Source organism: Macaca mulatta, chromosome 16 (assembly GCF_049350105.2).
Source record: "Macaca mulatta isolate MMU2019108-1 chromosome 16, T2T-MMU8v2.0, whole genome shotgun sequence".
In the NCBI taxonomy this organism is placed as follows: Eukaryota; Metazoa; Chordata; class Mammalia; order Primates; family Cercopithecidae; genus Macaca; species Macaca mulatta.
This window is the reverse complement of record NC_133421.1, coordinates 9392003-9420002: the sequence shown is the minus strand read 5'-3', so window position 1 is coordinate 9420002 and position 28000 is coordinate 9392003. Positions and strand designations below refer to the sequence as shown.

General features: G+C 53.1%; 2 protein-coding genes and 1 non-coding gene across 36 annotated transcripts in view; 1 reads left to right on the top strand and 2 right to left on the bottom strand.

The window, feature by feature from the left end:
* CHD3 (chromodomain helicase DNA binding protein 3) lies at positions 1 to 27999 on the bottom strand. 34 transcript variants are annotated; one of them, XR_013405672.1, is made up of 40 exons: positions 27712 to 27999; positions 23001 to 23113; positions 22015 to 22185; positions 21692 to 21816; positions 19194 to 19477; positions 18829 to 18959; positions 18437 to 18587; positions 18094 to 18287; positions 17538 to 17771; positions 17146 to 17349; positions 15399 to 15610; positions 14603 to 14734; positions 14110 to 14209; positions 13503 to 13694; positions 13163 to 13363; positions 12675 to 12812; positions 12295 to 12416; positions 11975 to 12148; positions 11713 to 11854; positions 11333 to 11464; positions 10008 to 10125; positions 9674 to 9798; positions 9237 to 9468; positions 8770 to 8936; positions 8143 to 8320; positions 7596 to 7661; positions 7060 to 7145; positions 6776 to 6909; positions 6070 to 6214; positions 5736 to 5898; positions 5520 to 5641; positions 5279 to 5414; positions 5065 to 5166; positions 4749 to 4877; positions 4248 to 4356; positions 3924 to 4056; positions 3411 to 3606; positions 2167 to 2742; positions 1785 to 1911; positions 1 to 1299 (listed from the first exon to the last, which is right to left on the bottom strand). XR_013405672.1 is itself a non-coding variant. In XM_077968427.1 (40 exons), exons 1-40 carry the CDS (start codon positions 27986 to 27988, stop codon positions 1178 to 1180), a joined length of 6192 nt encoding a protein of 2063 aa, XP_077824553.1. In that variant the 5' UTR covers positions 27989 to 27999; the 3' UTR covers positions 1 to 1177.
* On the bottom strand, positions 6505 to 6643 carry LOC114673320 (small Cajal body-specific RNA 21). The gene has a single exon (XR_003724038.2).
* The window catches only part of NAA38 (N-alpha-acetyltransferase 38, NatC auxiliary subunit), a 30625-nt gene continuing 30013 nt past the window's right edge, over positions 27389 to 28000 (top strand). Inside the window, exon 1 of the mRNA XM_077970313.1 lies at positions 27389 to 27631. The gene's annotated coding sequence lies outside the window, so the exon portion shown is untranslated. The remainder of the gene's footprint in view (positions 27632 to 28000) is intronic.

The window sequence follows — 28000 nt, the reverse complement described above, 5'->3', positions numbered from 1 at the left end:
GAAAGGAAAGTATAATTTATATGTACAACCAATAAACCTGATACAGAAGAGGGGATCAGGACAGACCAGGAGTGGGTGTGAAGAGAGACTGGGAAGGGGGCAGCAAGAAAGTGAAGGGGCAGCAAAGAGGAAGTGGGGGGTTCGCCATGCAAACTGCCACTCTCCCTGGCCCCTCCTGGGAGGGGGGATGTGCCCACATTTCCCTTGCCTGCCCTCCACTACTTTGCTCTGGTCCCAGTGACAAGGTAGCTCCCAAGACCCTGACTAGGTCCCCTGCCTGACTTAACGCAAATTTAGTCTGTATCTAGGCCTTGAGGAGGGAGGGTAGTAGAAGTCTTCAGGAACCTAAGCCCCAGAGCTGGGGGCTTCCCCGCCACCGCCGTCTGGCCCATTGTATTCTCTCCCACCCTTCTAGGTGACCTGGGTCCCTAGAACAGGTTGGGGAGCTCCTCTTTGGCTTGAGGGAGTATCACCCAACCATTACTCTTTGTAGGGGTGGTCCTTGGTCCCTAGGGAGGGGGGAACATTCCCAACACAAGATGCCGGTACACAGGAGGTAACTGAGCCAGTGAACGGCGCCTTTATTCTGAGGCTGAACAGCAATTGACTTCCTCCCTCATAACTGCTCCACCCTCATTGTGGGGAGAGGTAGGGAACGGTAACATGCAGCCACCCCTCCTCGTCCCTTCCTCCCTCCCAGGACTCATTTTCATCCCTCTCTAAAAGTCCCCCTCCTCTCTTCAAAGCTCTCTTCCCCGCAAAAGTTCCTAAAGGCCAGGCAAGGCTAATTCTCCACTTCTGCATGAGATGGAGCTGATTCTGCAGGGAAACAGCTGGGGAGGCTCCACCTCTTGCCTCCCCACAACCATTTACTGGAAAGTTGTGTATACTTGGCGGTGGGGGAGGAAGGTACTTGGAAGACCCTGCCAGCCGTCTCCCACCCAGACCTCTTCTCACCAGCACAGTCTTCAAGGCTTGGTGGGAAAGGCGCGTGGGAGTGGAGAAAGACAAAGGGCCCTTCTTGAAGAGAGGAGCTGCAGAGAGGGGCAAAGGGGTTCCTAGCCCAGTGATGGCCCAAGGGGTGGGGAAGGTGGAGGGCTGGCAGCAGGCCCCAGCGCTTGAGCTGGGGGTCGGCCTCGGGGACGGGGCCTGGGTGAAGGGCAGGCCTGGGATCCAGTCAGTCGTCTATACAGATCACCTCCCCGGCTCGGGGCTCCTTCCGATCCAGCCCGTCTGACACCAACGCCCCCACCATTTCCTTCTCCTTCTTCACCAGCACTGGAGGGCCGTTGGTGGCGGCTGTTTGGGAAAGTGGTAAGGAAAGATCAATTCCCACATCACTCCCAAACATCACTTCATGACAGTGGTGAATTCTCACTTCTAGGCCACCTCCTGCCACTTCCAGTTGCCCCAGGTAAGGGTGGGAAGACAAGGGCAAACCCCTTTCCCTGAGATTCCACTTTGTGTTACATGATTGAACACGTGTTCCCACTCTATACCCCTCGGGTTTCATATTCACTTTCCCTTGAAGGAACCTGGAGGGAGGTGGCTTGGGTAGAAGACACCAAGTCACAGATCTACTAAAACTCTGGTTTTTGATAAAGGAGATCAAAGAGGGGTTAAGAAAGGGATGGGGGGACAGCCTAGAACAACTCTATCCCATAAAACACCAGATACCACCAAGGAAATGAGATGGACTAGAGCAGTTAAAGGGCAGCTGAGCAGAAATAAAGTTTGGCAAAGGAGCAGTGTGAGTAGCAGGGGGTAGGAAAACACCAGCTGACCTGTGATGAAGGACCCTGCAGGCATCTGGCTGTAATTGGCGCCTGCGGCGGCCAGGGCCCCTACGGGTGCGGCGCTGAAGGCCGCCCCGTACCCCGGAGGTGTAGCGTAGGGACCCGGGGGGAAGGCCTGGAACAGAGAGTAAGCAGAAGTTGGAGTTAGTTCATAGTCTGTGAGAGGAAAGAAGCTGTAGGGGAGACATTAGGAGCCACACTCCACAGCTACTGAGGGTAGGATACACAGGCAGGCAGACTCACTCAAGGGTGACGACTGTGTTCTAGCAAGATGTTTTTCCATATTGTATAGGATTCTGATGGAAGTGTTTGTATGTGTGCAGGAGGAACCCCAACAGGGAAAACTGGAGCTAGGGGGAAAGAGGGTTACCGGTGTGGGGTGAGGCTCCGTGCCCTTGCTGGCCAGCCGGCTGAGGATGCTGCGCTCGGACATCTGAAGGCGGGCTGCGATGGGGGGTATTCGGGATAGCGTGGCTGGCAGGCGGGTCACGTCCGCCTTCATGTCGCTCAGCAACTCCTCCAGCTGGTTCAGAACTGGGGCCCGGGCCACAGAGAAAGAAGGGCAAGAGAAAGACAGGGAAATAGAGAGATGGAGCCAGGAAAAGAGAGGCATCAGACGGACAGATACAGGCAGAAAAAGAGCGAGAGAGGAGGACACAGATGTCAAAGAACCAGAGGTCAAGAAAGTAAAAGTAGACAAAAAACAGAAGCAACTCAGGGGAAAAGAAAAAGTGTTAGGAAAAGAGAGAGAACAGATCACCACAGAAGACAGATGGAGAGAAAGAAGAAAGAAAAAGGGAGCATGGAGGAAAGGAAGATGGGGGGACATTGGAAGACATGGGGGCGGGGAGTTGTCAGAACATCTCATACTGGAAGAGCAAGGTTTGGGGTTGGGGATGATGGGGAGGAAATAGTCAGGAGGCATGGGAGGTGGTAAGTGTCAAAGCTTTAAGGAATCAAGATTTTAATATGTAAGGGGAGAGGGAGGTTAGAAGGTCAGTATTACAGATTCAAGGAATTAGAACAGGGATCAAAGGGGCCAGGAGTCAGTGACTACATCAGGCAGGATTAGATGGTTAGAGGGCTTTGGATATAATCTCTATCATTGGCAAGGTAAGAGGCGGTAGGAGGAAAGGTCGAAGGTCAAAGGGAAGTTTTATGGAGTAGGGTCAGAGGGTTGGATGGGTGGTAGTTTCTGCCTCATGAGGTGAAACAGATGTGAGGGAATGTGATTTGTTTGACCAGAGCCAGGGATTTGTATGGTGCACACACAGTCCAAGGCCCCTAACTGGATGATGTCGGCAGTATGGCGGGGATGCGGCTCCACCGCCAGTGAAGAGGCCCCACTGTGTAGAGGGGACATGGAGGCTGGGGCAGGTCCCTCTATGGGGCATGGTTGTGAATGCTATCAGGTGTGGATGAGGGTTGGTTTGCACAAGTCCTAGAGGCTAAAATCCAAGGGGGTGCCAGGTCGGTAGGGGTGGGGTTAGAGGTCAGAGGGGGGTGGTTCAGAGGGTAGAGGGGTCAGGGGGTGGGAAGATTTTGAGGGGTGCGGGGTGAAGACTTACGCAGCGTTGTGGGCCCTCCCCCGCGCGGGGCCGCCGCGGCCCTTACCCTTGTGCAGGACGGCGTTGGCCGGCTTGTTCCCCGCCAGCGACTCCTTGGAGAGGTGCTGGTGGCTCTCGGCCAGGCACTCGGCCTCGGCGAAGCGGGCGTGGAGGGCCATGGCGGGGTGCGCCGGCTCCTGCGACAGGTTCAGGTAGGCCGCCCGCCGCAGCTGCTCCTCAATCACCAGCGCCTGCTCCAGGAGCTGAGGGCACAGGGTTGGGAGGTGAAGGCAGGGCTCTGCCAGCAGTGAGTGAGTGGCGGGTGGGGGGACTGGACATAGCAGGAGACCCACCCTGCCCTCACTGCTGGCCCAGAGCACTCCTAGCTCCAAACCAACTGCGAACCTAGCATCAACCCTGACCCAGACCACACTCCCAAGCACAAGGTTACACTTTGGTCTTGGCTCCAAGCATCACCTCAGCCCTGAAGGTGTTAACCTTCCCTAGGTTCCAACTAGATCTGGCCTCACTTCTGACCCAAGCCCGTCTAAAACCCGTTCCTGTCCTCCCTCATTCCCACCTTGAACCTCCGGGCCAGGAACTTATTTTTCATCTCCAGAAAGTTCCCCTTATTGGCTTCAGTTTTAAATGGCTCGTTGATAATGGCAAATTGAGCATCATTCTGGATGTCCTGCCACCGTGCATAGCCATGGCTACCAATGAAGGAAAGGGAACCATCAAGGAATTTAACAGGAATGGGCTTGGCTTTGAACACTTCTTCCTTTTGGCCTGACTCCCCAAAGTGTGGCAGTAGCCCTGTCCCTGGGTGTGAAATCATCATCCTTTTTTTTTTTTTTCCAGCTTGAGAGAACCTTTTCCTTCTTGCACGTGTGTCAAAGGATACAGGACAATCCCAGCCAGAAGCCAGTAGTCGTGTCTTCTGTGCCAGATCTCATTGAGTTTGCCTGAGGAAATAGCTGCCCGTTCCTCATTCTGCCACAGTGTGTGAAGCTCTGCAAAGGCGGCAGCAGACAGAAGAAGCAACAAGGGTTTGCAGACTGCACTCAGTCCAACAGACAGGTACAGATGGGGAAACTGAATAATGAAAGGGAACTAAGGGCTCCTGAAGAGGAATGGGTAAAGGTTAGGTTAGGAGTTCGGAACAAACTCCGTTACTAACCAGGTTCGAGTTAGAATTAAGAATAAAGGTGGGATTAGAGCCAGCTTTGGAGTTAAGAGGGATACTTAAGAAAGATTTAGAGCAAGGATCGGAGTCAGCATGCAACATACTTCATTGGAAGTTACTTGGAATTAAAGGTAGCAGGAAGCCTCAGGCAAAACGAGAAACCCCATGAGGATGAGCAGATCCCCTTGAGGAGCAGAAAGCAGCGAGAGTCTCCCCAACCTGTGAAGCCACCATCTGCGATATTGAACATGAACCGGGGCTTCTCTGTCTTTTCCTCTCGTCGCCCATTGGACCGTGGCTCATCTCGAGGCCCTGGTCGAAGCTCCCGGTCACCTTTTACATCTTCTGCTAGGACAGACAGGTGAAAGCTCACACCTCAGGACACCCTCCTCCCAGGTCCCAAGACTACTATCTGTACTGTGCTGTCCTGGCCTTTCAAACAGCTACCCGCCCAGGACCCAAGCATTTGGTTCCCCAGACTCCACCTCCCCTGATGCCCTCAGGGACCCAGGTGTCCGGTCCTTCCACCCATTACCTCTCTTGCCCAAATCCCCTGCTTCCCCCTCCGGCCTCTCCCTGTGTTCCTGTCCATCCATCGGCTTCTCCTCCCCCCTTTCTCCTGGCGTCGACTCTGTGGCTGTGGGAGGGGGTAGGGGATAGGAAGGGAGGATGTTACCCTCATCCTCTGACCCCAGAAGAGGGACATCCCAAATTCTAATCCCCCATCACTCCTAAGGCCATGCACCCACCTGACTTCTCTCTGTCCCCACGGTACCCAGGTTCAAGCTCCATCTCTCCAGGTACCCCTGGCACCTCATCCTCTAGAGGAATCTTCCTTGGCTCCAGCCGCTCCCCGAGTGATGGGGCTGGGCTGGGGGCATCAACCTGTAAGAGGACAATGGGGTCAGGATGAGCTGGAGGGCTCCCAGGCATCTGGCCTCCAAGCCCCCTCCCCTCCCACTCCACAGGGGAATCCAGGGAGCCACACACCTCTGTGTCCATCTTCTCCCCAATTCTGCTGTTCTTCTCTGGCTTCTCCTCCTGGTTTTCAGCTTCCTCCTTCTCAAGAGGAGTCCTTATGCCTTCTCCTTTCTCACTTGGAGCTGGAGTAGCTGCAGGGGAAGGCACAGTGATAAAGACAGAGGTTCTCTTGCCCCGACTCCTGGCTCCCTTTCTGTCTCTCCCACCATCCTGATTTCTGATTACCAGGTTTAGAGGTGCAGGGACTGTTGGTAGCAGAAGCCTCAGGAGTGGTGGGAGACGTTTTGGTAGGAGAGGAGGCTCTGGAGGAGCGCTTAGAGTCAGCGCTGGGGTCGGGCATCAGTTCCGGCATTGACCAACGCCCATTGATGTGCTCAAACTCCTGCACCTGGGGTGGGAAGGACAGGTGTCAGCTCCAGGCACTTACAGACATACAGACAGGAAACTCCAGTCTCCTCCGTCTCACACCAGCGCGAGCTTACAACTCAGGGACAGAGGCAGAGGAAGGACAGAGACTAGGCAGCCAGCTTGATTTTTTGGGTGAGAGGAAGACTGATACCTTCTTCTTGACGAGAGACATGACTCCAATGCGGGTCAACACCTGCTGGCGACTCAGTCCCTCCCGAGGGACCCCATCGGCAAAGGTTTCAGAGCCGTCTGCCCCAGGCTCACACAGATGGCGCATGAACAAAGATACATAGGCCCTAAGAAGCATGGGGTGGGAGGACGGTTAGGGAAGCCACAGAAGGGGTATAGGGCAGTGAGGAAGATGCAAGGATGACTGAGGACCCCCAAGTCCCCAAATCCCCAGATGCTCCAGGGCTCCTCCCCTGGGCCTCTCACTCTCACCATTACCAGCCCTCCAAGTCCTAACCGTGCCCCTGCGCCCCATCCCTGGCCTATCCCCTTGGCCTTGGTACTTAATTCCTGGGCCCCATCAGTCAGCTCTTCATCCTTTCCACCAGCTCCTCCTGCCAGGTGATTGTGGCCAAGTAAATGTGAGGCTAGGACAGCCCAGGAGAGGTTCCTTGCTTCAACACCTCTCCCCTGGGGAGAATGCCTGGCCCCTCTACTCTAGGCTCGGCTGAGGGGAGGTGGGGTGGGCTGAGACCACCCCCCAGGAAATCGAGCCAGGAAGCGTTGTATGGCAGGGAGGGTGACAATCAGTTGAGTAAGGTCACATCATATGGCGGCCCCAAGGAAGAATGGAACACCCAAAGCTCTTACCCTTGCGTCCAACTCAGCCCTGTATCACCCACACTCACTTAAACTCCTTCTCAGTCTTGCCCCTCAGGTCCCGCACCAGCCACTGCGTGGTGAAGGCATCCTGTGGTGGCATCCCCCAGCGCATCACGGCATTGAGGAAAGCCTTCCGCTGACGGGTATTGAAGCCCAGCACCTGAGGGTGGGGGCAAGGAGGCAATGGCGACAAATGTCCAGGGTTCTTAGGTCTTGTCCTTTCTACCCTCAGTGATCCAGGCCCCAATTTCCAACCTTCTGCCCTCATGCTCTCCTTGGAGAACTCACGAACACTGGGCCCAGCTCTCACCTCAATGTTGCCCCCGACTCGGGCCAGCAGTGGAGGCAGTGGCTTATCTTTCTCATTCCGGAGCTGCCTCTTTGACTGTCTACGCCCTGAGAGTGGGGATGACATCAATTAGCTGATCCACCACCTCCTCTAAGCCTCAGTCCTCCTTAGCACCCCATTCCCACAAGATACAGAACACAGGAACATTCCTATCATGTTTGAGGTGCTCCCAATTCTCTCCCAAGCACTTCAGAACTACTAACCCAGTGACTCTAAAAGAACTAGTCATATTTTAAAATTAATAGCTGATATCTGACAAAGGCCCAGATTACCAGTGGAAATGGAAAATGATTCAGCCTTTCTTGATCTAGTCTATGTGGTCACACAAACCGAAGTTTACTAGTGGAGAGACTATCAACATTGCTTCCTTTCTGCTCATCTGCAATGGAGTTTTTCCACACACACACAAAGATTTTTTACTTGTACAAAAACAGTGGGCTTAAAGCAAACTGAAAAATAAAATGGTAAGAGGTAAGAGTCAGGAACACAGATGCCACCTTCAGGACGTTCATCGAAGTCTTCATCCTCCTCCTCTGAACCCACCGAGTACTCTGACTGGTTGTCTGTGGGGGTGGAGAGGGCCCAGTGGTCAGGGAGGTCTCTCGGGATATGCCCATGCTGGGGCCCTTTCTGGCTGGCTTCCTCCCTGCCGAGACTTGTCTACCTTTATTCTGGCCTTGGCCCTTCTAGGAACGCCAGGTCACTGCCTGAAGTCTGACTTGGGAGCCGCATATCCTACAGCATCTCCATTCACCGCCCACCTTCAGTCTCTGGGCCCCTCTGGTTCTCCTGCCAAACCTACTCTAAGCAGTGGCCCTGGGTGTCCACAGGATGCCTGTGCAACCACCAAATAGTTTAAATCACCTGCAAACCCACCTGGCCTCCGGGTAGTTCCTAATGACTCTACCTTACGTCTTTCCCTTTTAGCAGGGAAAGGCTCTGACTTCTAGGCTTCTCTCTTACCCTCTAAGTAGCCCCAGCCTTAAGTCCCTTCTCATCATCACTTCCCCCACTTTTACAGCCTGCATCTGGGGCAGTCCTCACCTTGGTCTTCCTGAGCAGCATCATTGTAGTTAACTTGCTTGCGAACCCGCTTGCCCTTGCCTAGATTCCGGGCTAAGTCTTCCTGCTGTTGCTCATAGTGATGCCTCAGCAGCTTCTCCCAGTAGTCAGGGTCCACATTCTCCTCCTGCTTGATGATCTCTCGCTCAATTTCCTCAATCTGAAGGGCAGCAGAATGAATGAACACTGGGGGTCTCCTTCTTTGCTAATCTTTCCATGGCAATGAAATCCCTACTCTGCTGCGTCAGCCCAATCCGGTCTCCCCACTCCTGGAGCTTCGTGACTCTGCATACATTTTCTGGACATTGTGCATGTTCCATGCCATCTCTTACCTGCAGCGTGCTCTCCTCATGTTTTCTAAATCTCTCCTCTAATCCCTCTGACAGTGTTTCTCCTGCACTGTCTCAGAAGGTACCCTTCTGTGTTTACCAGTACTGTCTGTGCCTACGTTTCTCTCTGAAGTCCAGTCTCACCTATTAGACGAAGAAGTTATTTGAGGTCCACTACTGTTCTAAGGGGGACGGACCTCCTATTTCAAGGCCAAGTAAAGGATACTGCCTTTTGGAGATGGCCTGGGATAGATAATGTCTGGCCCCCAGAGCCTCTCACCTTGTCTTCTTCTCGCACGACGTACTGTGCCACTTTGAAGGAGCTGAGATACTCATTCATGTTCTGCACGTCAGTGTCCTCAGTTGCATCCTGGTTCCGGTCCAACAGCCGAGCGATGGCCTCATTGTCATAATGAATCACACTGCTGTCTTCCTCCTTGTTCTCCCCTGGTGAGAGGGAAAACAGGGAACTTTGGGTTCCAAAGTTTAGAAAGGCTGATGGGAAAGCTTCTACTCTGCATCCTTTTCACAGAAGCCCTGGAGAAGGCTCTTTCCCTGGGAGCCAATGTTGAAAGGTTTATGTTTTGTTTGTTTTAACCCTACAGGCAAAGAAAGAGGTCAACCTTCCTCCAAGAGCCACTAAAAGAAGGCTCTCCTTCCTTCAAAGGCTACAGAGAAGAGTTGTTTTTCCCTCCGCAGGGGGAGAGCAGGGACCTGCTTTCACGGAGCTGCAGAAAAGGTTCTCACCCTCGTTTTCATCCTTGAACAGCTCTTCAGTGCCAAATTTGAGAATGTCGTCAAGCTCCTGCTTAGACATGGAGCCTGCCTTGGAGCCCAGCCCAGGCCGCACAACCAGGTGTGTCAGCATCATCTTTCTTTTGGCCACTTGTGTGATTCGCTCTTCCACTGACGCACGAGTCACAAACCGGTAAATCATCACTTTGTTGGCCTGGCCAATCCGATGAGCCCGGCTAAAGGCCTGCAGGGGCAAGAGAAAGTGGCGGGTGGGCCAGGGGAGTGGCCGGGGAGAAGCTGCCCACATGCTCAGGAAAGAAGGCTGCTGAAGAAGGGTCTTCTCTCCTCCTAGAAGCGACTTATTTCTGACCCCGGAACATGACACCCTCCTCCATGAACCCACATCTCCTTGCTAAATGGTGCAGGCGCTCCAGGATACGAGTTCCCACCTGGATGTCATTATGGGGGTTCCAGTCAGAATCAAAGATGATGACAGTGTCAGCAGTGGCCAGATTGATGCCCAGGCCCCCAGCTCGGGTGGACAGGAGGAAGCAGAATTGTTGGGCTCCAGGAGCTAGGAGGTGAGAGTTGGATCAGGTTTTTCTTGTACCCAGTAGGTCTGTCCACCTGCTCCTAGACGTTCTCTGATGACAAACAACCATGCCCCCAACTCAAAGCCTAAGTTTCCAATGTCCCCCAAGCCAGTCCCCCTCCCATCCCAGAGACCTATCACAGGTTTCTCAGGCCTCCCACACCCACCAGGGACCAGTGTATCTCCCTCACCATTAAACCGATCGATGGCCTCCTGCCTCAGGGCACCAGTGATGCCACCATCGATGCGTTCATACTTGTAGCCTTCGTAGTCTAAGAAGTCCTCAAGCAAGTCTAACATTTTGGTCATCTAGAGCAAGAGAAAAGGATGGAGTCTGGAATAATGAGGTGGTGGGATAGCTTGCTTATTCTAACTACTCCTTTATACAAACTCAACCCTGATCCTTACACCGGAACCCCTGCCCTGTCTTAAGCTCCTCTTTATTCCACATTCTTATCACACTCTCTTTTTTATTTTTATTTTTGAGATGGAGTCTCATTCTATTGCCCAAGCTGGAGTGCAGTGGTGCCATCTCAGCTCACTGCAACCTCCACTCCCGGGTTCAAGTGATCCTACTACCTCAGAGTCCCTAGTAGCTGGGACTACAGGTGTGCGCCACCACGCCCAACTAATTTTTGTATTTTTAGTAGAGACGGGGTTTCACCATGTTGGCCAGGTCTCAAACTCCTGACCTCAAGTGATCCTCCTGCCTCAGCCTCCCAAAGTGCTGGGATAACAGGTGTGAGCTACCATGTCTGGCCCTCTTGTCACACTCTCTTGATTTAAGATTGTTTCTCCTAAGGCAGAGGTTCTCTGCGACCCATGAAAAGGTTTCAGGGAAATCTAGGAACCCCCTGAAAATCCATACAAATTTGTGTCATTGTATGTACAGTTGTCTGGAGAGTGGACCCAGAGTTTTCATCACATTTCCAGAGGGTCTGTGCCTTCACCCTCACCTGCCAATAAGATGAAGAAATAATACCAATCTCTAAGGAGGCTCACCCTCACCCTTCCCCCATGCAGCTGAAAAGGAACTAAAGCTGGACTTCAACTTCCAATAACCTTAAGAACAGGCATCAGAGGCCAAGAATAAACTTGCTATACAGTAATCCCAGCACTTTGGGAGACCGAGGTGGGCAGATCACCTGAGGTCAGGAGATCGAGACCATCCTGACCAACATGGTGAAACCTCATCTCTACTAAAAATACAAAAAATTAGCCAGGCATGGAGGTGGGCACCTGTAATCCCAGCTACTCGGTAGACTGAGGCAGGAGAATCACTTGAACCCAGGAAGCAGAGGTTGCAGTGAGCCCAGATCACGGCCCTGCACTCCAGTCAGGGAACAAGAGAGAAACTCTGTCTCAAAAAAAAAAAAAAAAAAAAAGAAACTCTTACAGGAGGAATCTCCTCATTTGTCACACTGGAGCAGCCACAGGAAGACGGTAAGAAATTAAAGTGTGGAGGACGAGGAGAGGGAAGAGGAAGCAGATGTAGACAGCTAAGGGCACAGGTCACCTGCGAGAAGATGAGTACTCGGTGTCCTTGCTCCTTCAGCTTTCGCAGCATCTTCTGGAGCAGCATGAGCTTCCCAGATGACTTAATAAGTGCCCCACCCTCATAAGCCCCACTGGGGAGTTTGGGGGACTCCTGAAAAGGGAGGAGAGAGGAGGAGGACAGGGTCAGTTGGAAACATCTCCCCATATTCTTACCGTGCCTAGAAGGCCAGATGCCCAGATCCAGCTTCCACACATTCCCAATTCCTACTGCTCTCAGAGACCCAGTCCCTGGCCTTTCAGCGCACTCCACCCTTGTGGCTCAATACCCACCTCCCCACTACTCCCCACCCATGTTTTCTGAGAGCGGACATTCGATCAGCTCCTGCTCTGTGTATCTACCATAGCAGCCACGGGAAAAAGGTATGGATGGTTGCAGCACTTCTTAAGATCCATCATGATATTAAGCAGCGACACCTGGTTCCCACCACCTCGTGAATTCAAGGCCTCAAAATTTCGAGTCAGGATGTACTTGTAGTATTTCCTAAAGGCCAGGAAAGGGGTGTAAAAGAAACATAAAAAAAAGAAGCAATTATGATATTGCACTTGGAATGCTCCCATCAATCCCCAACCCCTACTCCAGGCAGCTTGTCTTGCATCTTACTTCTGCATGGGGCTTAGCTCCACCCGAACGATGAGCTCTGTCTTGGCTGGCATGTTCTTAAAGACATCTGCCTTGAGCCTCCGTAGCATATGTGGCCCCAGCAAATCATGCAGTTTCTTGATCTGGTCCTCTTTGGATATGTCAGCAAACTCCTCCAGGAAGCCCTCCAAGTTGCTAAGAGCCAGGAGAGAAGAAAATTAACAGGTTGGCAAGTTATTTGCCGCTGATCTCAGGCTTACCACCTCAGATTAATCCTCTACCGGTTCATTTTATCTGCTCCACCTCTCATCTCTGCCAACTACCCTTAGGGAACCACTTACTTAAATCTCTCTGGGGTGAGGAAGTTCAGGAGATGGAAGAGCTCCTCCAGATTATTCTGCAATGGGGTTCCTGTCAGCAGCAACTTATGATCTATCTTGTAACCATTGAGAACCCTGAAAAACTAAAAGATGGGGCAAGGCAAGGCAGGAGAATGGGCTTATTAGTGGCAAATGACCGACCCACAGCATCAGCCTTTCTCTGTCCCAGCTCCCATTTCACTCAGGATCAGAGGCCCCAAATCTTTGGCCCTCTCCCTCCTCCAACCTGGCCGTCCTCTCAGACTACAGAAAATCCCCAGAACTTTGTTTGGGTTTTTTTAGGACCAGGGCAAGTAGGAGCCCACCATTTCAAGTTTTTGAGGTCTGAGAACCTCACTCACCTTGGACTGGTTGTTCTTGAGTCGATGGGCCTCATCTACCACAAGACAGGCCCAGCGGATAGAACCGAGTGCTGCCTGATCAATGGTGATCAGCTCATATGATGTCAGGAGAACGTGGAACTTCACCTGTGCCTCCCTCTGCCAACATAATTATTGCCCATTCAGCTGCCACCTGACAACCATGGACTTACACCTCCAGACACCTTTTCCTGACTGTGGCTGCCAATAGGAGCCATTACTCTGTTCTCCAAGCAGGGATTACAGACCATGGCCCCTAAACCTCTGCCCACATTTCCAGTACTGACAGATCCATGTACGCCCTTGGGAGTACCTGCCACATCTCTAGGATGGTAGTGCAGAGACACGAGGACAGGTGGAGGAAGAGGAGAAAGGTGAGGAGAGAGGGGAATAGAGAAACTGAATTCCTGGCTGAGAAAAAGAAGTGACAGATTTGAGGGTCTTAGAGGATATGAGGTAGAGGGGCTTACCTTCATCTTAAAAGCTTTCTTGCCCCCTTTGATGGCGTTGTCCTCAAAGGAGAATTCATTCTCACGAATGATGGCCCGGCTATCCTTGTCACCCGTGTATGTCACCACATAGAATTTGGGTGCCCACATCTGGAACTCCCGCTCCCAGTTAATGATGGTAGAGAGTGGGGCACTCACCAGGAAGGGACCTTTTGTGTGGCCCTGGGAGTCAAGAATGGGGCAGCATAAGTCTAGGCTAGAGGCTGTATACCCCAGTCCTCTGCCAGCTACACCCCTCCATCTTCCCCCTCCCCAATTCCCCAGTCCAAGCGGTCCCCTTCAAGGTCCTAGAGTCCAGCACCTCCTTATAGAGTGAGTAGAGGAAGACAATAGTTTGTATGGTCTTGCCCAGCCCCATCTCATCAGCTAGAATGGTATCAGTGCCCTGGGCCCAGGAGAAGCGCAGCCAGTTCAGCCCTTCCAGCTGGTACATGTGCAGGGTGCCTCCAGTGGCTGTGATAAACCGTGGCTGAGTCTCATATTTCACGGTAGGCTACGGAGACAAGAAGTCAGAAAGCTCAAGGAAATAACCAGCAGCTCCTCCAGTTTTAGTCTCCTCCTCCCTGGCATGGATACCAAGTTGGATTACAATTCCCTCTACTATGGCCTGAGTTTACAAAAGTTCTCACATCTAGTCTTCAGCCCCTCCCCCTCATTCTGTAAGACAATATCCAGCAGCACCATGGGGGAGGGCCAGCTGGTGAAAGAGCCGCCAGTGGGCTATCTCTAGCAGCTCCTGCCCTTTTAGGCCAAAATTCTTAACCACTCTTGGGGCAAGGCTGGACGCTGAAGGAAGAGCTGCTGTTCACAGAGGTTACTGAATCTCTGGGAAGTTCCATCAATAGCCCTTGGGAAATCTTCGATCACCATGGCTCCAGAAACAAGAAATGCCAACTGAGAGGACTCACATCATTAGTGGGAGAACTGGGAGGCCCATCACCCTGTAGCTCCTTCTTCTTCTTCTTATACTTCCGGGGCTGGGCAGGGTCTTCCCCCATAATTAGTTCTCTGGAAAAAGAGTGGCTCTGAATGAGGCCTCATCTTTGGGAGTCCTACGCTTTCTTTTCTGAACCCATTCCAGACCTACTTCCCACTGTCCATGACCTAGATTTTCCCATATTTCCTTTTTCCCAGGCTTTTTACCCTTGCCCTTTGGATTTCACCTCAAGAACCAGCCCTCCCCACTCTTGAACATTCTCTTCTCCACTACTCAGCCAGATCTTGTTTCTGTTCCTTACACTACCTCTTTAGCAAGCCCATCTCAAACCACCCAGCCCAGGTGGCCATTGCCCTGAACTCCAGGTTGAATCAGTCCCTTCTATACCCTCATTTTATGCTGGAGTTTTAGCTTTCAGGCCCTCATCCTCAGAATCCCTCAAATCCACAGGCTCGTTCCCTCACCGGTGTCTCCAGTAGCTTTGCTTATGTTCTTCATATTCAGGGATATTCATTTCATCTTCCTCCCACGTGGACTGGTCATATGGCAAGTCCCTCCATTTTACTAGATAGTGGTAATTCCCCTTTTTATCCACACTGTGGGGCAGGAGGCCATAAGGAGGAGCAGGAGGAAACAAAAATTGCATAGATCACAAACAGCAAGAAGGCCTGAGAAACGCAATTATCAGCAAACACACAAAATTTGTCACCCAACCTTCAACAGTGGGCGCTGGAAGGGACGTGAGAATAGTTAACCTGGCAGCCTAACCTTCTCAGGATGGTATCCTAAAAATCAACTATCACAAAACATTCCTGGAGATCCCTCCTTATATCATTTGTTCACCTAATCACTAAGTATTTTCCTCATGGACCTCAGAGTCTCATGGGGAAGACAGCATTGAAATAACTAAATAAATACCGTAACTTTAGGCAGTAATAAGTACCATGAAGAAGAAATATTCAGAACACTGGTCTGGATGAATTATGTCTCTCATGTTTTGCTTTCATGCCCTCATCCCCAGACTCATGTGCTATGTCTTATGCCACTGGAGATGACAAAAGAGGCACTGCCTGGCCGAACTTTCCTCCTGTTTTCTCCCATTCCCCTGGAGGAAACAAGGCCAGAAAGGCTGAAGCTACAGCAGAGGTTATCAAGGTTAGATCAATTACCTGGTTAATCAGCAAATACTAACATGAGGCTATCACCATGGTAAGAATAGTGTCATATACCAGGTCTTACTTCCCAGGGCCAAGGATTCACCTGTGGTTGATGATACGGTGGACAGTCATCCACTCTGGCTTGATGCCAAAACGATAGTACTTCTCCTCCATCTCAGCATAGTGTGGGTCTTTCACTTTACGCTTGTCACTCTTCCCATCATCCTCGCCGGAGCCATAGTCCAGGGGCGGGGGCTCATCCATGTCATTCTTCCGCTGGTAGTTTCGGTACATAACCAAATGGAAGATTTCCAGCTGATAGGGCACAGAAAAACGAGGAAGAGACAGGCCTGACACTCACAGAGGACAACAGGGAACGGGGAAGAGGCCAGCAGGAGGAATGGGACAGGGAAAGAGAGCTATGAAAAAGGATAGATTGGCTGGGCGCGGTGGTTCATGCCTGTAATCCCAGCACTTTGGGAGGCTCAGGGGTGCGGATCACCTGAAGTCAGGAGTTCAAGACCAGCCTGGTCAACATGGAGAAACCCTATCTCTACTAAAAATACATAAATTAGCCAGGTGTGGTGGCACATGCCTGTAATCCCAGATATTCAGGAGGCTGAGGCAGGAGAATCTCTTGAACCCATGAGGTGGAGGCTGTAGTGAGCCAAGGTCACGCCACTGCACTCCAGCCTGGGCAATAAGAGAATAACAGGCGCGTCCCAGCACTTTGGAAGGTTGAGGCAGGTGGATCACCTGAGGCTGGGAGTTCGAGATCAGCCTGATCAACGTGGAGAAACCCCATCTCTACTAAAAATACAAAATTAGCCGGGCGTGGTGGCGGGCGCCTGTAATCCCAGCTACTTGGGAGGCTGAGGCAGGAGAATCGCTTGAACCCGGGAGGCAGAGGTTGCAGTGAGCCAAGATCGTGCCACTGCACTCCAGCCTGGGCAACAAGAGCAAAACTCCATCTCAAAAAAAAAGAAAAGAAAAAAGAAAGGAAGAAAAAGGATGGATTAGAGACAAATGAGTCAAAGTCAAAACAGGAGAATAAATAAAATGAAACAGATGCAACAGTTTCAGAAGACACCGCCTGGGTGGGGCTGTTATAAGCAAAAGGAGATAGGGAATGGGGTTATAAACATTGAGATTTTTTTTTTTTGAGATGGAGTCTCGCCCTGTAGCCCAGGCTGAAGTGCAGGGGCACGATCTTGGCTCACTGCAAGCTCCGCCTCCCGGGTTCACACCATTCTCCTGCCTCAGCCTCCCGAGTAGCTGGGATTACAGGCGCCCACCACCATGCCTGGCTAAATGTTTTGTGTTTTTAGTAGAGACGGGGTTTCACTGTGTTAGCCAGGACGGTCTCGATCTCCTGACTTCAGGTGATCCGCCTCCCTCGGCCTCCCAAAGTGCTGGGATTATAGGCGTGAGCCACCGCACCCAGCCGATAATTTTTTTTTTTTAAATAGAGATAGGGTTTCACTATGTTGCCTAGGCTGGTCTCAAGCAATCATCCTCCCCTGGCCTCCCAAAGTGCTAAGATTATAGGTGTGAGCCACTATGCCCAGCCAGGAATATTATAAAACATGGAAAAAGATAGATAAGGAAGGACGTGAAGTTAAGAAAGGCTATGCTATATCTGAGGGAAGAAAGCTAATGGAGACTGAGAGAAAGAGGACTGTAGACCAAAAGAACCACAGATGGAAACTAAGCAAGTAGGGTATAAAGGCCAGAGGCCTGAAACGAGAGAAAATGAAGGGTATGGGAACCCAGCAAACAGAGGAGTAAGAGAGGGAGAGGATGGCAGGAAATGAGGTCATGGGGGAGAGGAAAAGCAAAGGTCCTAGTACCTGAAGCTCCTTGGCCCAGGAGCAGTGCCAGTAGGATAGTCCCACCCACTTGACAAAGAACTCTCGCTCTGATCTGCCTTGAAGAGGACGCGGGGCTGGGACATCTGGATTCCCGTCTGCCTGTTGAGGGGCTGGCATTGCTACAGGCGGCTCCCCCCACCGCCAATGCAAGATCTTCTGCACTCGACCCTTCAGCACAGGGCACTTTGGGATGGACATGTACAAGGAGAAGGAAAAAAAAGAGGCAGACAGAACCCATCGTTAGATGACAGGATAGGGGTCCCACAGAGTGGGGGAGTGCAGAGAAAGGAAAAGCTGGACATGTGGGCCCCAGGGATGGGGGAAGGGATCAGGCCCGACAGTAAATACAGAGGGGAGATGTTTCCACTCACTGTGCATCGGGGACACAGCCATTCACCATTGGGAATGTCAGGCAGGGGAGGGTTTAGACAATGAATGTGGTAGGAAGAGATGCACGCGTCACAGCACAGCAGCTCCCCGCCGTCCTTGCACACGCGGCAGTACTCCATGTGATCATCCTCCTCCTCCTTCTCCCCTTCCTCCTCTCCCTCCTCTTCGTATTCCTCCTCTTCCTCTTTGGCCTCCCACTGGACCCCCTCCTTCTCCTAGGGGGCCAAGGACAGACACACAGACAGATGGCAGAAGTTAAGGAATGAAACTGGAAGATACAGGCAAAGACAGGACACCTGAATCCTAGAAGTGCAGAGAAGACTGGTGGGAACTAAAGAAAAGGACACTCCAGTTTCAGAAATGCTGATTCTGGGAGCAAAGGTGTGGGAGAAAGGAATACATTAGGATCCTAGACACTTGGACATCTGTTACTAAGAAGTCCAGCCATCTGGGGGTAGGAAGAGGGTAAGTGAAACCAAGGGGGAAAGAGATGGGTGGGTTCCTCAGGGTCATCAGATGCTGGCATTAGGTACTCACACAGTGAGGGCAGCTCCATTTGCCCTCGGGAGCCCGGTCAAGCTCAGGATCAAGGCAGACGAGGTGGTAGGCACGAGGGCAGGTGTCACACAGAATAATTTCCCCACCCTGCTGGCACACCTCACAGTAATCCTGGTGATCCGTCTCGTAGCCATCAACCTCCTCCTCCCCGGCCACTGCAGGACAGCCCAGGACTGTCATATACCCCGGTGGAGGGATAAGGAAGTGGGGCAGGGGGAGATGGAGAGAGAGAGGGAGAAGGGTTGAAGAGAGAAGTCAAAATTGAAAATAAGAATGAGAGGACGGCCCACTGACAGGATCACACGCAGTCAACACTCCTTACCCTTCTTCTTCTTCCTTCCTGGCCGGCCTCTCTTTAGTTTCTTGGTGCGGACAGGGCCATCAGGCCGGCCTGAGGCACTGTGGACACTGCCACTGTCCAGGTCTGACTCCTCAGCCTCTGGTTCAGGACCTTCGTCACTCTGAAAAACATACTGCCCATAGCCCCGTGGCCGTCAGTGAGGCAGACTTCATTCCACGCCCTCCCCAGGCCTTTGGCTTCCTGCTCCGTCGTCCCTCACAGATCCCTGTCTCTGGATCCTTGTCCGTCACGGATCCCTGTCTCTGGATCCTTGGCCCTCACAGATCCCTGTCTCTGGATCCTTGGCCCTCACGGATCCCTGTCTCTGGATCCTTGGCCCCCAGGTGTTTAGCAGACAGGGATGGGTCACTCACCGAGCCTCCTTTCTTCCTCTTGCCACCCAGCAGCCCTAGTTTTATTTTGAGCGGTGCCATTTTCTTTCCCCGAAGCTTCTTGCGTCCATCAGGCACTCGGGGGCTCTTACTCCGTCTCTTATGGCCTGGACCTGAATGAGGAGTTGGGTGAGAAGAGGAAAAAGGAGAGGTCATGACATCCTGGAATAATGGAGGTCACAGGAGCCTCTGGACTCCTCTGTGGGCTGTGGTTTCACTAAGCCCCACTTCCTGGAAAGCATCTATCCTCCGGCAATCAGGGCTGGGAAGGCGAGAGTTCCAGACTCTAATGTGAAGACATGCGGTTTGGAAGGTGAAATGACAGTTGTTGGAAGAGAGTCCCCTACCTTTGCCCTCTTTGGTTTTGGCTCTTCGGATGGGTGGGGGCTGGATATCAGCAGCAGGGGGTGGTGGAAGGGCGGGGGGTCCGGAGGGTGCTATGGGGGTGGCCGATGAGACAGCAGCTGACACCTGCTCAGCTACAGCTGCTGCTGCTGCTGCCGCTGCCGCCGCCACAGCAGCTGCTGACCCCTTGAAGGGGTTGTTGGCGCTGAACTCTCTCCATTTGGCCCCAAGGATGGTCATCATCTTAGACATTGGGATCTTAGGATTCTTCTTAGCAATCAGGGGCCTGTAAATACAGAAGCAGAAAACTCGGACCCTTCACAGATGGTCTGGGAACACTGCCATCTCCCCTCATCAATTAAATCTATGTACATGCTAGGATTCCTGGGTGGTGAGAATATGTCCTATTAGGAAAAACAGCCATTTAAGAAACTAAACAAATAAAAATAAGTTTTAAAAAAGCAGAGAAAGAAAAGGTTTAAAAAAGCATTAAAAAAGAAATACAGACCAGGCACGGTGGCTCATGCCTGTAATCCCAGGCTGAAGCAGGAGGATCGCTTGAGCCCGGGACTGTGAGATAAGCCTGGGCAACAAAACGAGATCCTGTCTCTACAAAAAACTAAAATTAAAATTAAAAAAAATAATTAGCTGGGTGTGGTGGCGCCTGAGGCTGAGGCAGGAGGATGACTTGAGCCCAGAAGTTGGAGGATACAGTGAGCTATGATCATACCACTGCACTGCAGCCTGAATAACAGAATGAGACCCTGTCTTTAAAAAAAGGGAAATAGGCCGGGCACGGTGGCTCATGCCAGTAATCCCAACACTTTGGGAGGCCAAGGCGGGTGGATCATGAGGTCAAGAGATGGAGACCATCCTGGCCAACATGGTGAAACCCTGTCTCTACTAAAAATACAAAAATTAGTGGGGCATGGTGGCACGCGTAGTCCCAGCTACTCGGGAGGCTGAGGCAGGAGAATTGCTTGGACCTGGGAGGTAGAGGTTGCAGTGAGCCGAGATTGCGCCACTACACTCCAGCCTGGCGACGGAGTGAAACTCCATCTCAAAAAAAAAAAAGGAAAATAAAAAACAGCAAAATAAAACTGAAAAACATAAAAGGTTAAGATAAAACTAACAAAAATACTTTACTTTTGTATACTACTTTACAGTTCATAAAACACTTTCACATACATTATACCTTATCTTGTCCTCACAGTAATACCCTTGAGTTGCTATGATTCTCTGCATTTTACTAGTAAGTTCCATGGGCCCTGAAGATGGGCTTCTGTAGGACGAAGTGTGAAAGAGATAGACCATGCTGGTTCTGCTCTGGGGTGGGGTGCTAAACACTTGTGCTGACATGGGTGAGCCATGGTGCTGAGCAAAGCCCCATGTTCAGCAGTGAGGTAGGTGAGACAACATTACTAATGACAGTCATCAGTTACTGAATGTTCCCTAGGGGCTAGGCACTGATTGTACTGTGCTTTCTATTCACTATCCCACCCAACCCACACAGATTCCTATGACGTATATATTACTATTCCCGGTTTATAGAAGAGAAAATTGAGGATTGAAGAGGTTAAGTTGCTTGCCCAAAATGTAACCAGATCTGAACCTCAGCAGCTGCCTCCAGAGCACTGAACTGATATGTTAAAGTGCCTCCTCCCCAAAAATACGTCTGCACTGTTTTCTTTTTCTTTTCTTTTTCTGAGATGGAGTTTCGCTCATTGCCCAGGCTAGAGCACAATGGCGTGATCTTGGCTCGCTACAACCTTCACCTCCCGGGTTCAAGCGATTCTCTTGCCTAGCCTCCTGAGTAGCTGGGATTATAGGCATGTGCCACCACGCCCAGCTAATTTTTTTTGTATTTAGTAGAGACGGGGTTTCGCCATGTTGGTCGGGATGGTCTTGAACTCCTGACCTCAGGTGATCCACCTGCCTTGGCCTCCGAAAGTGCCGGAATTACAGCCGTGAGCCACCGGACCCGGCCCATCTCTGTTATTTTCTACTCTACTATTCTCTACCCTTCTTTAGGAGCCACTGAAGCTCAGGTCCCACGGCCAGCAATGGACCCTCCATTATTACCAGGGCCTAAGGAAGGGGCACGGGACCTGCTAAGTGAGCAAAGGAAGTTTAGGAACACTGATGGTATCTCTCAGGTCCAGCTAGAGAGAAGTCACAGAGCAGAAGATGGAGCTGTTGGGGCAGCGGAGGGCTCACTATATTCTGTCCTCACTTCATTCTGTTGCGAAAGAGTTCTCTAACCCAGCACTGGAATCATGATCGCCCCTCCACCCCTCGCCCCTCAGTGAAGAGGTCTTAACTAGGGTTCTTGGATCCTTACGAGTCCAAGAGTTCCCTGAAATGATGTGTGGAATTGGGTGTGTATATGCCGTGAATTCTCTGGAGAGCAGTTTCATAGCTTTCATCAGATTCCAAGGGGTCCAGGGCCTCCCTCAAATTAAAAGTGTCTATTAGCGAGGATTCCTCAGTCTTACCGCACCTCATGAACTGGCTGAAGGCTTTGTAGTTGGTGAGTGTGTGGTAATCCTCCTCAGAGAACACATGCTCCACATCCTCCAGGCCCCAGGTCAGAAGCAGAGTTGCTGATGACTTCTGTTCCACTTGCTGCGGGAGAGGGGCTTTGGTGAAGTAGGTGCTCCTCCAGGCCCTATTCCAGGCCCCACACATGTCTGTCTACCAACCCACCAGCTTCCCTGGGCTTTCTTGCTTCTTGCTCCATTCTCCAGTCCAGTCTCCATTCCTCCCCTCCTCATGCCCATCTTTAATGCGGATTTCTCACTCTCATTCCCTAATTCTACTCACCTTTTGCCCCCCATCTCCCTCCCCCTTTTTCCGCCGCTTTGTCTTCTTCTCCTTTTTTTCTCGGTGCTTCCTTCTTCGTTTCCGACCTGGTCCGGTTCCATATTCACTCCCCCCACTCTCTGACTTCTCCCGGTACTCATCTCGCTCAGAACCAAATTCCTCCTCACTGTCCTAAGAAAAAGAAATAAAAATAACATTTATTCATCTCTACCACTGCCAGAAACTGTTCTCAGCACATACCATATCTTATCTCTTTTAATCTTCACAACAATCATATGTGATAGTAACTAATTTTTTATCTCCTTTTTTTGTTTGTTTGTTTTTGGAGATGGAGTCTTGCTCTGTCGCCCATGCTGGAATGCAGTGGTGTGATCTCAGCTCACTGCAACCTCCACCTCCCGGGTTCAAGCAATCCTCCTGCCTCAGCCTCCTGAGTAGCTGGGATTACAGACATGTACTACTGCGCCCGGCTAATTTTTGTATTTTTAGTAGAGATGGAGTTTCACCATGTTGGCCAGGCTGGTCTCGAACTCCTGACCTCAAATGATCCACCCGGCTCAGCCTCCCAAAGTGCTGGGATTACAAGCGTGAAGCACTGTACCCGGCCATTATCTACTTTTACAGATGAGGAAACTAAGGCACAGAGAGCCAAATAAATGGCCTGGTATCCTAGACAGAGGAATGTTGGACTCTTGAATTCATACAGTCTTCTTCCGGAGCTTATGCTTTCAACTGCTTCTCTTTGCTGCTGAGACAAGTCACGCTGACAACAAGGCTCTTCACTAGGTTGCGGTGAATGAAGTTAGGGTCCCAGATCCCTGAGATACAGGCCAACAGTGGCAGGGAATTGGGGGGGCCCAGGGGATCAAGCCTCCCTGGCTTCAGACCCCTACCCCCACACCAGTAATCAGGACCAGAGAAAATGTAGGTCTCTGAGAATGGGTCTCCTGAGCCTTGCCACGGAGTTAGAAATTCTTCACACTTACACGCTTCTTGCGTTTTCGGGGTTTTCCTGGCTTGTTCTCCTTCTGTTTCTTGGGTCCTCGTTTTCTCTTCTTCACACCCAATGCTGAAGGCAGCAGCCGAATGTCATCCTTATCTTTGAAGCAAAAAGCATCAGAAAACCTAAGCCTCTAGGTTTCCAGCCCCTGAGGCCCCTCAACTTGCCCCTTCCCCACCACGGCAGTTCCCGCTCTCTAGGAACTGGGGCATTAACTCCTCCAAGCCCTGCCTCCCCTCACTGGATGCAAACAGAAAGTGTTTCGAGTACTCCGGGATGCTCTGGTTCTGAATGGGAGGTCAGGGGTCAGAAGAGAAGAGCAGCCAAACCACTCCCCTCCCTCCCTTCCTACTAACAAGGGACCAGGCTCCAGGCCATGGGCTCTGACTGTGGCAGGTCCTTTCAGTCACCGCCAGGGCTCCTCCTGCCTTCCCCCTCACTTCGCCAGCTGGCATCCTGCCCAGGAACTGGGGAAGCCATGCCCAGCTGCTGGCCTGGCCTGACCCCAGCACTTGGAGTGGGGAGACACAAGCTGGCAGCTCCCTAAGCCAGATGCTGGGGAGGGAGAGCCAAAGGTGGACACCTGGGTTCTCACACTAACACCCTGGGGCCCTGACATCCTTTTGCCAAGAGGGAGGCCTCTATTTACATTTCCTCGGATAATTACCAGGCATCCTGTCACCCCAACACAGTCCTGGAGGAAAAGAAATCCTCAGCTGGTCATTTTTACTTCTTGCCCACAGGATCACAGTGTCTGCCTCCTTCATCACACCCTAATTCGACAGGAGAAAGTCTCCACAATTACCTAAACATTCCTCCTCCCAAGTAGCCTAAAACCTACCTTCAATTCTATTCCCATCTCCCCGCTCCCTCTGAGAACTTGGGGGCCATACCCTTTGTTTCCCGATCTCACCCTTCACCTCCGTATTTTGTTCCAGATATCCTGACCCATTCATCTATAGGCAGTATGGGAGACCCAAACAAAGATATAGGCGCAGACAGACACACCCAGCACATGCCTTCTCAAAAGCACACGCGCGCGCACCCACCCACACACACTGAGGCCCACAAATCCAGAGGAGGGCCTGTACCTGCTTCAGCAGGGCTAGGTCCCTGGCTTTCTCCCCAGATGTCTCTATCAGAGGGCCCCAGGCAGGCTCTTCCCTGATGTCCCCCCACCCCATATCTGTGAAGGTGTCACTCACTCTGTGAAGGCTTGGGGAATGGAGAGTTACCCCACATAAAGGAAGACAGGATGCCCCACAGACCTGGCGCCCTGGGGCTCTGGTTCGCCTCCCTCCCCTACCAAGCACTAGACTAACCAGCCAGACCTGTCTAGTACAGAGAGAGGCAGCCGACGCAGGACGGGAAAGCCTGGGCTTGGCCCAGCCCCTAGCTCTAGGACACACAATCCTTTCTCCCTCCCTCAACAGCCAACGGAAAATTAGCCACAATTAACACCAGAGGCCTCCGTTTCCACTGCCTCAGAGTCGGAGCCTCTCCTTCCTTCAGTGCCACCTTTCCTGCTAACTACAGCATCCTGTGTCCCCTTGTGCAGGAAGACACTCTAGGACTGTGTGCGTGTGTGCTGGGAGGTGGCTGCCCAGAGCCCGGGTGTGAAACGGAATGGGGACTGTAATAGGAAGTCAGCAAGGAAGGCGCCATGCCCCAGCAGCCGGCTCCCCTGGCCCCAGGGACTTCGGTTGACTTGAACATGGAAACGGAGGCTGCCGGGGCAGTGGCAAGGGCAGGCCAACTGGCTAAGGATCAGGGACACGGCCTCGGCCACCACCAGCCAGGGGTGGTGCACAAGCCCGTTCACTCTACTCCCCACCCCAGCGGGAGGTTCCCCAACTTGGGCAGACGTCGGTGGCGGGAGAGGCAAGGCGAGAATGGCGAGGAAAAGCAAGGACGGGTAATAAAGCAAATCTAAGTCCCAACCTCGGTCTCAGCAGCCACTCAATGCTGGCCTGGAGCCCAGACTCTCCCACATCCCCGGCTCGGATCTCAGGGAGGCAGGGAGGAAAGAGGCGGGGGCCGGAGGGCGCAGGGCGGAGCCTGGCCGCCCGAGCAAGCGGGAGGAGTCTCGACCGAAGCCTCGCCTCCTGCCCGCCCCTCTCTTCTTCTAATCTCACCATCAATCTCTCACACATATATTTATTTTTTCTCAAATTCCCCTCCCTCCCCCACAACGCACCACCATAATAGGTCTGCTGCACATGCGTACTGCAGGCAGGGGGTGGGTTTGTATTTTCAGACCTTTTGCAAAGAAACTACCAGAATTTTCCGCACCACCCACAATCATTCCCCACCCCCACCCCCAAGGAATCACATCTATATATTATGTTATATTATTTCTCTCGACTTGCCAGAAGGGGGAGGGAGAAGAAATGAGTTTTTGGCTTCCTGCTCCCTTCCCCCATCAACACGACTGCTATTATTTTAAACGTTTAACAATGTAAGAAGACTGGAGAGAGGGGGAAGGGATAAAATTGGTCTTGAGTAAGAATGTAAAACAAAATGGTGAGAATCAAAGCAGTCGGAATGGAAAACAATGGAAACCTCTCCTGTGCACAAATGCATATTCTAGACAAGGAAGAGCGAGGGCAGCCTGAACACATTGCCTTAGAGGAGGGTTATTTTCCCCACACTTAGGTAGACAGAAATAATGAGTGGGCTAAAAATATTTTCCCGAAGTTTTACCTCCGAAAGTCATCTGAGGGGGTGTATCTGGGTCACTCATTCGACTTGGAGGGCTGAAAGGGAGATAAAAATTGCCCAGGGGGAGAGGGGAGGTGGGTTTTCATTTCAGATGTAAAATGTAAGCAGCCTTTGACGTTTCTTCTGGTCTATTCAGAAAGCCAAGAAGGAAAGCGGAGGCCAGGTTGACACAAAGACCCATCTCAACCTCGGATCCTTTCACGCTTCTCTCCCCCACGTACCCAGATCCGAGACCCACCCAACCCCACCCCAGACTCCAAGTCCCAATACAAATAGGTGAGCGCTGCCAAGCCCCTGGCAGGACCTGGCGGCCTTTCTTTTCCTCTTTTCAGCGCCTCTGCCGGAGGCAACCCCAAAGGCACCCTCTCCCCACAACTCCTCATTCCTCCCCTTCCTGCCAAGGCAGGGGGCTCTCTGGGAGAACTTTTTCAAAACTTTTCCCTTTTTCAGACAAGCTTGGGGGACCGGGAGACTTTATCCAGTTTCCAGGAGACGCACATCCCTCCCCGACCCACAAGAAAGCACCCCCCGCTCCCCAAAAGGTCGTCTCGGCTAGACAGGAACGTTTGCCACAGAAGCCACTCGGATCAATATGAGTTTTACAAAGAGCCCGGTGTTGGCCGTTTTGAAGTTTGGTGCATTTGTGCCGCATGGCAGCCAGAGGCCCGGGGGTGCGGACGTCCCCCTGCCGTTCCCCAGGCGGGGGGTGTGGACACCCAGATGCTCACCTATCCCAAAGAAGACTAGAAATCACTCCACTAGGAGGGTAGTCTGAGGGGGACACCGCTGGGCGCCCGACGCGGCGCAGCGGTCTGGAGAGCGCCGCCCAGAGAGTGCCGCCGGGTGACTTGTCACCTCGGGGGACGGGTGCTGAGTGATGGTCAAGCTGCAGAACAGCTGGGTGGGCAGTTCACGCCCCCCAACGTGCTCAGGGAGTGGGTGGTTTCAGCGAGAGAGTGAGTGACAGTGAATGGCAGCCACGTGAGAGTCACAGCTGGGCAGCTTGGCCACCACAGACTGACGGGGTCAGGAGAGGGACCCCCCCCACCGCACTTGACACAAAAGAGCCCAGAGGCCCGGCGAGATGAAGGGGGTGGAGCTGGGGGCATCTGGTTCCCCAGACACTCTCCTCTCCGCTCCCCAATCCTAAGGGACTGCTGTCCCCTGCACAGGCTGGGGGAGCGAGGGGACGAGCTCCAGTCTTATTCCAGGAAGTGGTCTGCGTGGACTGTAGCCACCACCTGCCCCTACTCATCAGCAGCCCACAAACATTCACAAGACCCCTCCCTCGCGTGCCACCGCACGCCCCTCAGCTGGCGGGCATCTAAGTCCTCGCGGGTGGAGGGGGGGTCCGATGGACACCGTCCCCACTCTGCCTGCCCAAGTCCTGAGCGGAGGGGGCAGGCCCGTCGGCTGCTCCGGGCGGGGAAACCCCACTCTCCCTCGGTCCAACCCCACCGGGGCCTGAGCCCGAGGGGCGCTCGCGCGGCCGCCCCTCCCCCACGCGCCCCTCCCCCACGCCGCCGTCCGGCCGCCAGGGTCTCCGCGGTCCCTCGCTCGGCCAGGGAGGGGGCCCTGGCTTCGCCTTGGCCGTTTCCTGCCTACCCCCTCCCCGCCGAGGGTAAAAAAAAAACCTCCTCCTCCTCCTCCCCCGAAAGCCGCGACCGAGTGGCCCGGTCCGCGCGCGCAGCTCGCGCCCAGCGCTCTCCAGCCGGGGTGGCGGCGGCGGCGGCGGTGGCGGCGGCGGCGGCGGGGGAGGGGTGCGGCGGGGGAGGGGAGGAGGCCTGGCCCCGCGGTCGCAGCCGCCACCGCCCGCCCCGACCGCCCGGACCGCCGCGGGGCCACGGGCCCGAGCCCCGGATTCGCGCTCCGGATTCGCCTCGGCTCGGCCGCGCGGTGGGTGCCTCGCCCCCGCCCGGCTTCGCGCGCCCGCGGCTCCCACTCGGGCTTGGGGGGGAGTCGGGGCGGCCGCTTACCTGGCGGCGGGGGCGGCGGCGGCGGGGGCAGCGGTGGCGGCGGCGGCGGCGGCGGCGGCGGGAAGAGGTGGCAGCCGGGGGGGCTGTGGCGGTCGCGGCCCCGGTCGTGGCCCGGCCCGCGCCCGAGTACTCCCTCGTCGTCGTCCTCCTCATCGTCCTCGTCGGCCGCCTCCACCTCCTCCTCCTCCTCGTCGCCCTCTTCTTCCTCCTCTTCTTCCTCCTCCGACACCACCATCTCCTCCTCCTCCTCCTCCTCGTCCCTCAGAGGGGAAGCCATCCTGTGGCTCTG

Coding starts and splice junctions, on each gene's coding strand:
- CHD3 (XM_077968418.1), bottom strand. CDS start 27,988: ATGGCTTCCCCTCTGAGGGACGAGGAGGAGGAGGAGGAGGAGATGGTG. Junction 5,415..5,519: donor GGGAGAAGATGGACACAGAG/GTGTGTGGCTCC, acceptor GTCCTCTTACAG/GTTGATGCCCCCAGCCCAGC. Junction 5,167..5,278: donor TGGGGACAGAGAGAAGTCAG/GTGGGTGCATGG, acceptor CCCCTCCCACAG/CCACAGAGTCGACGCCAGGA.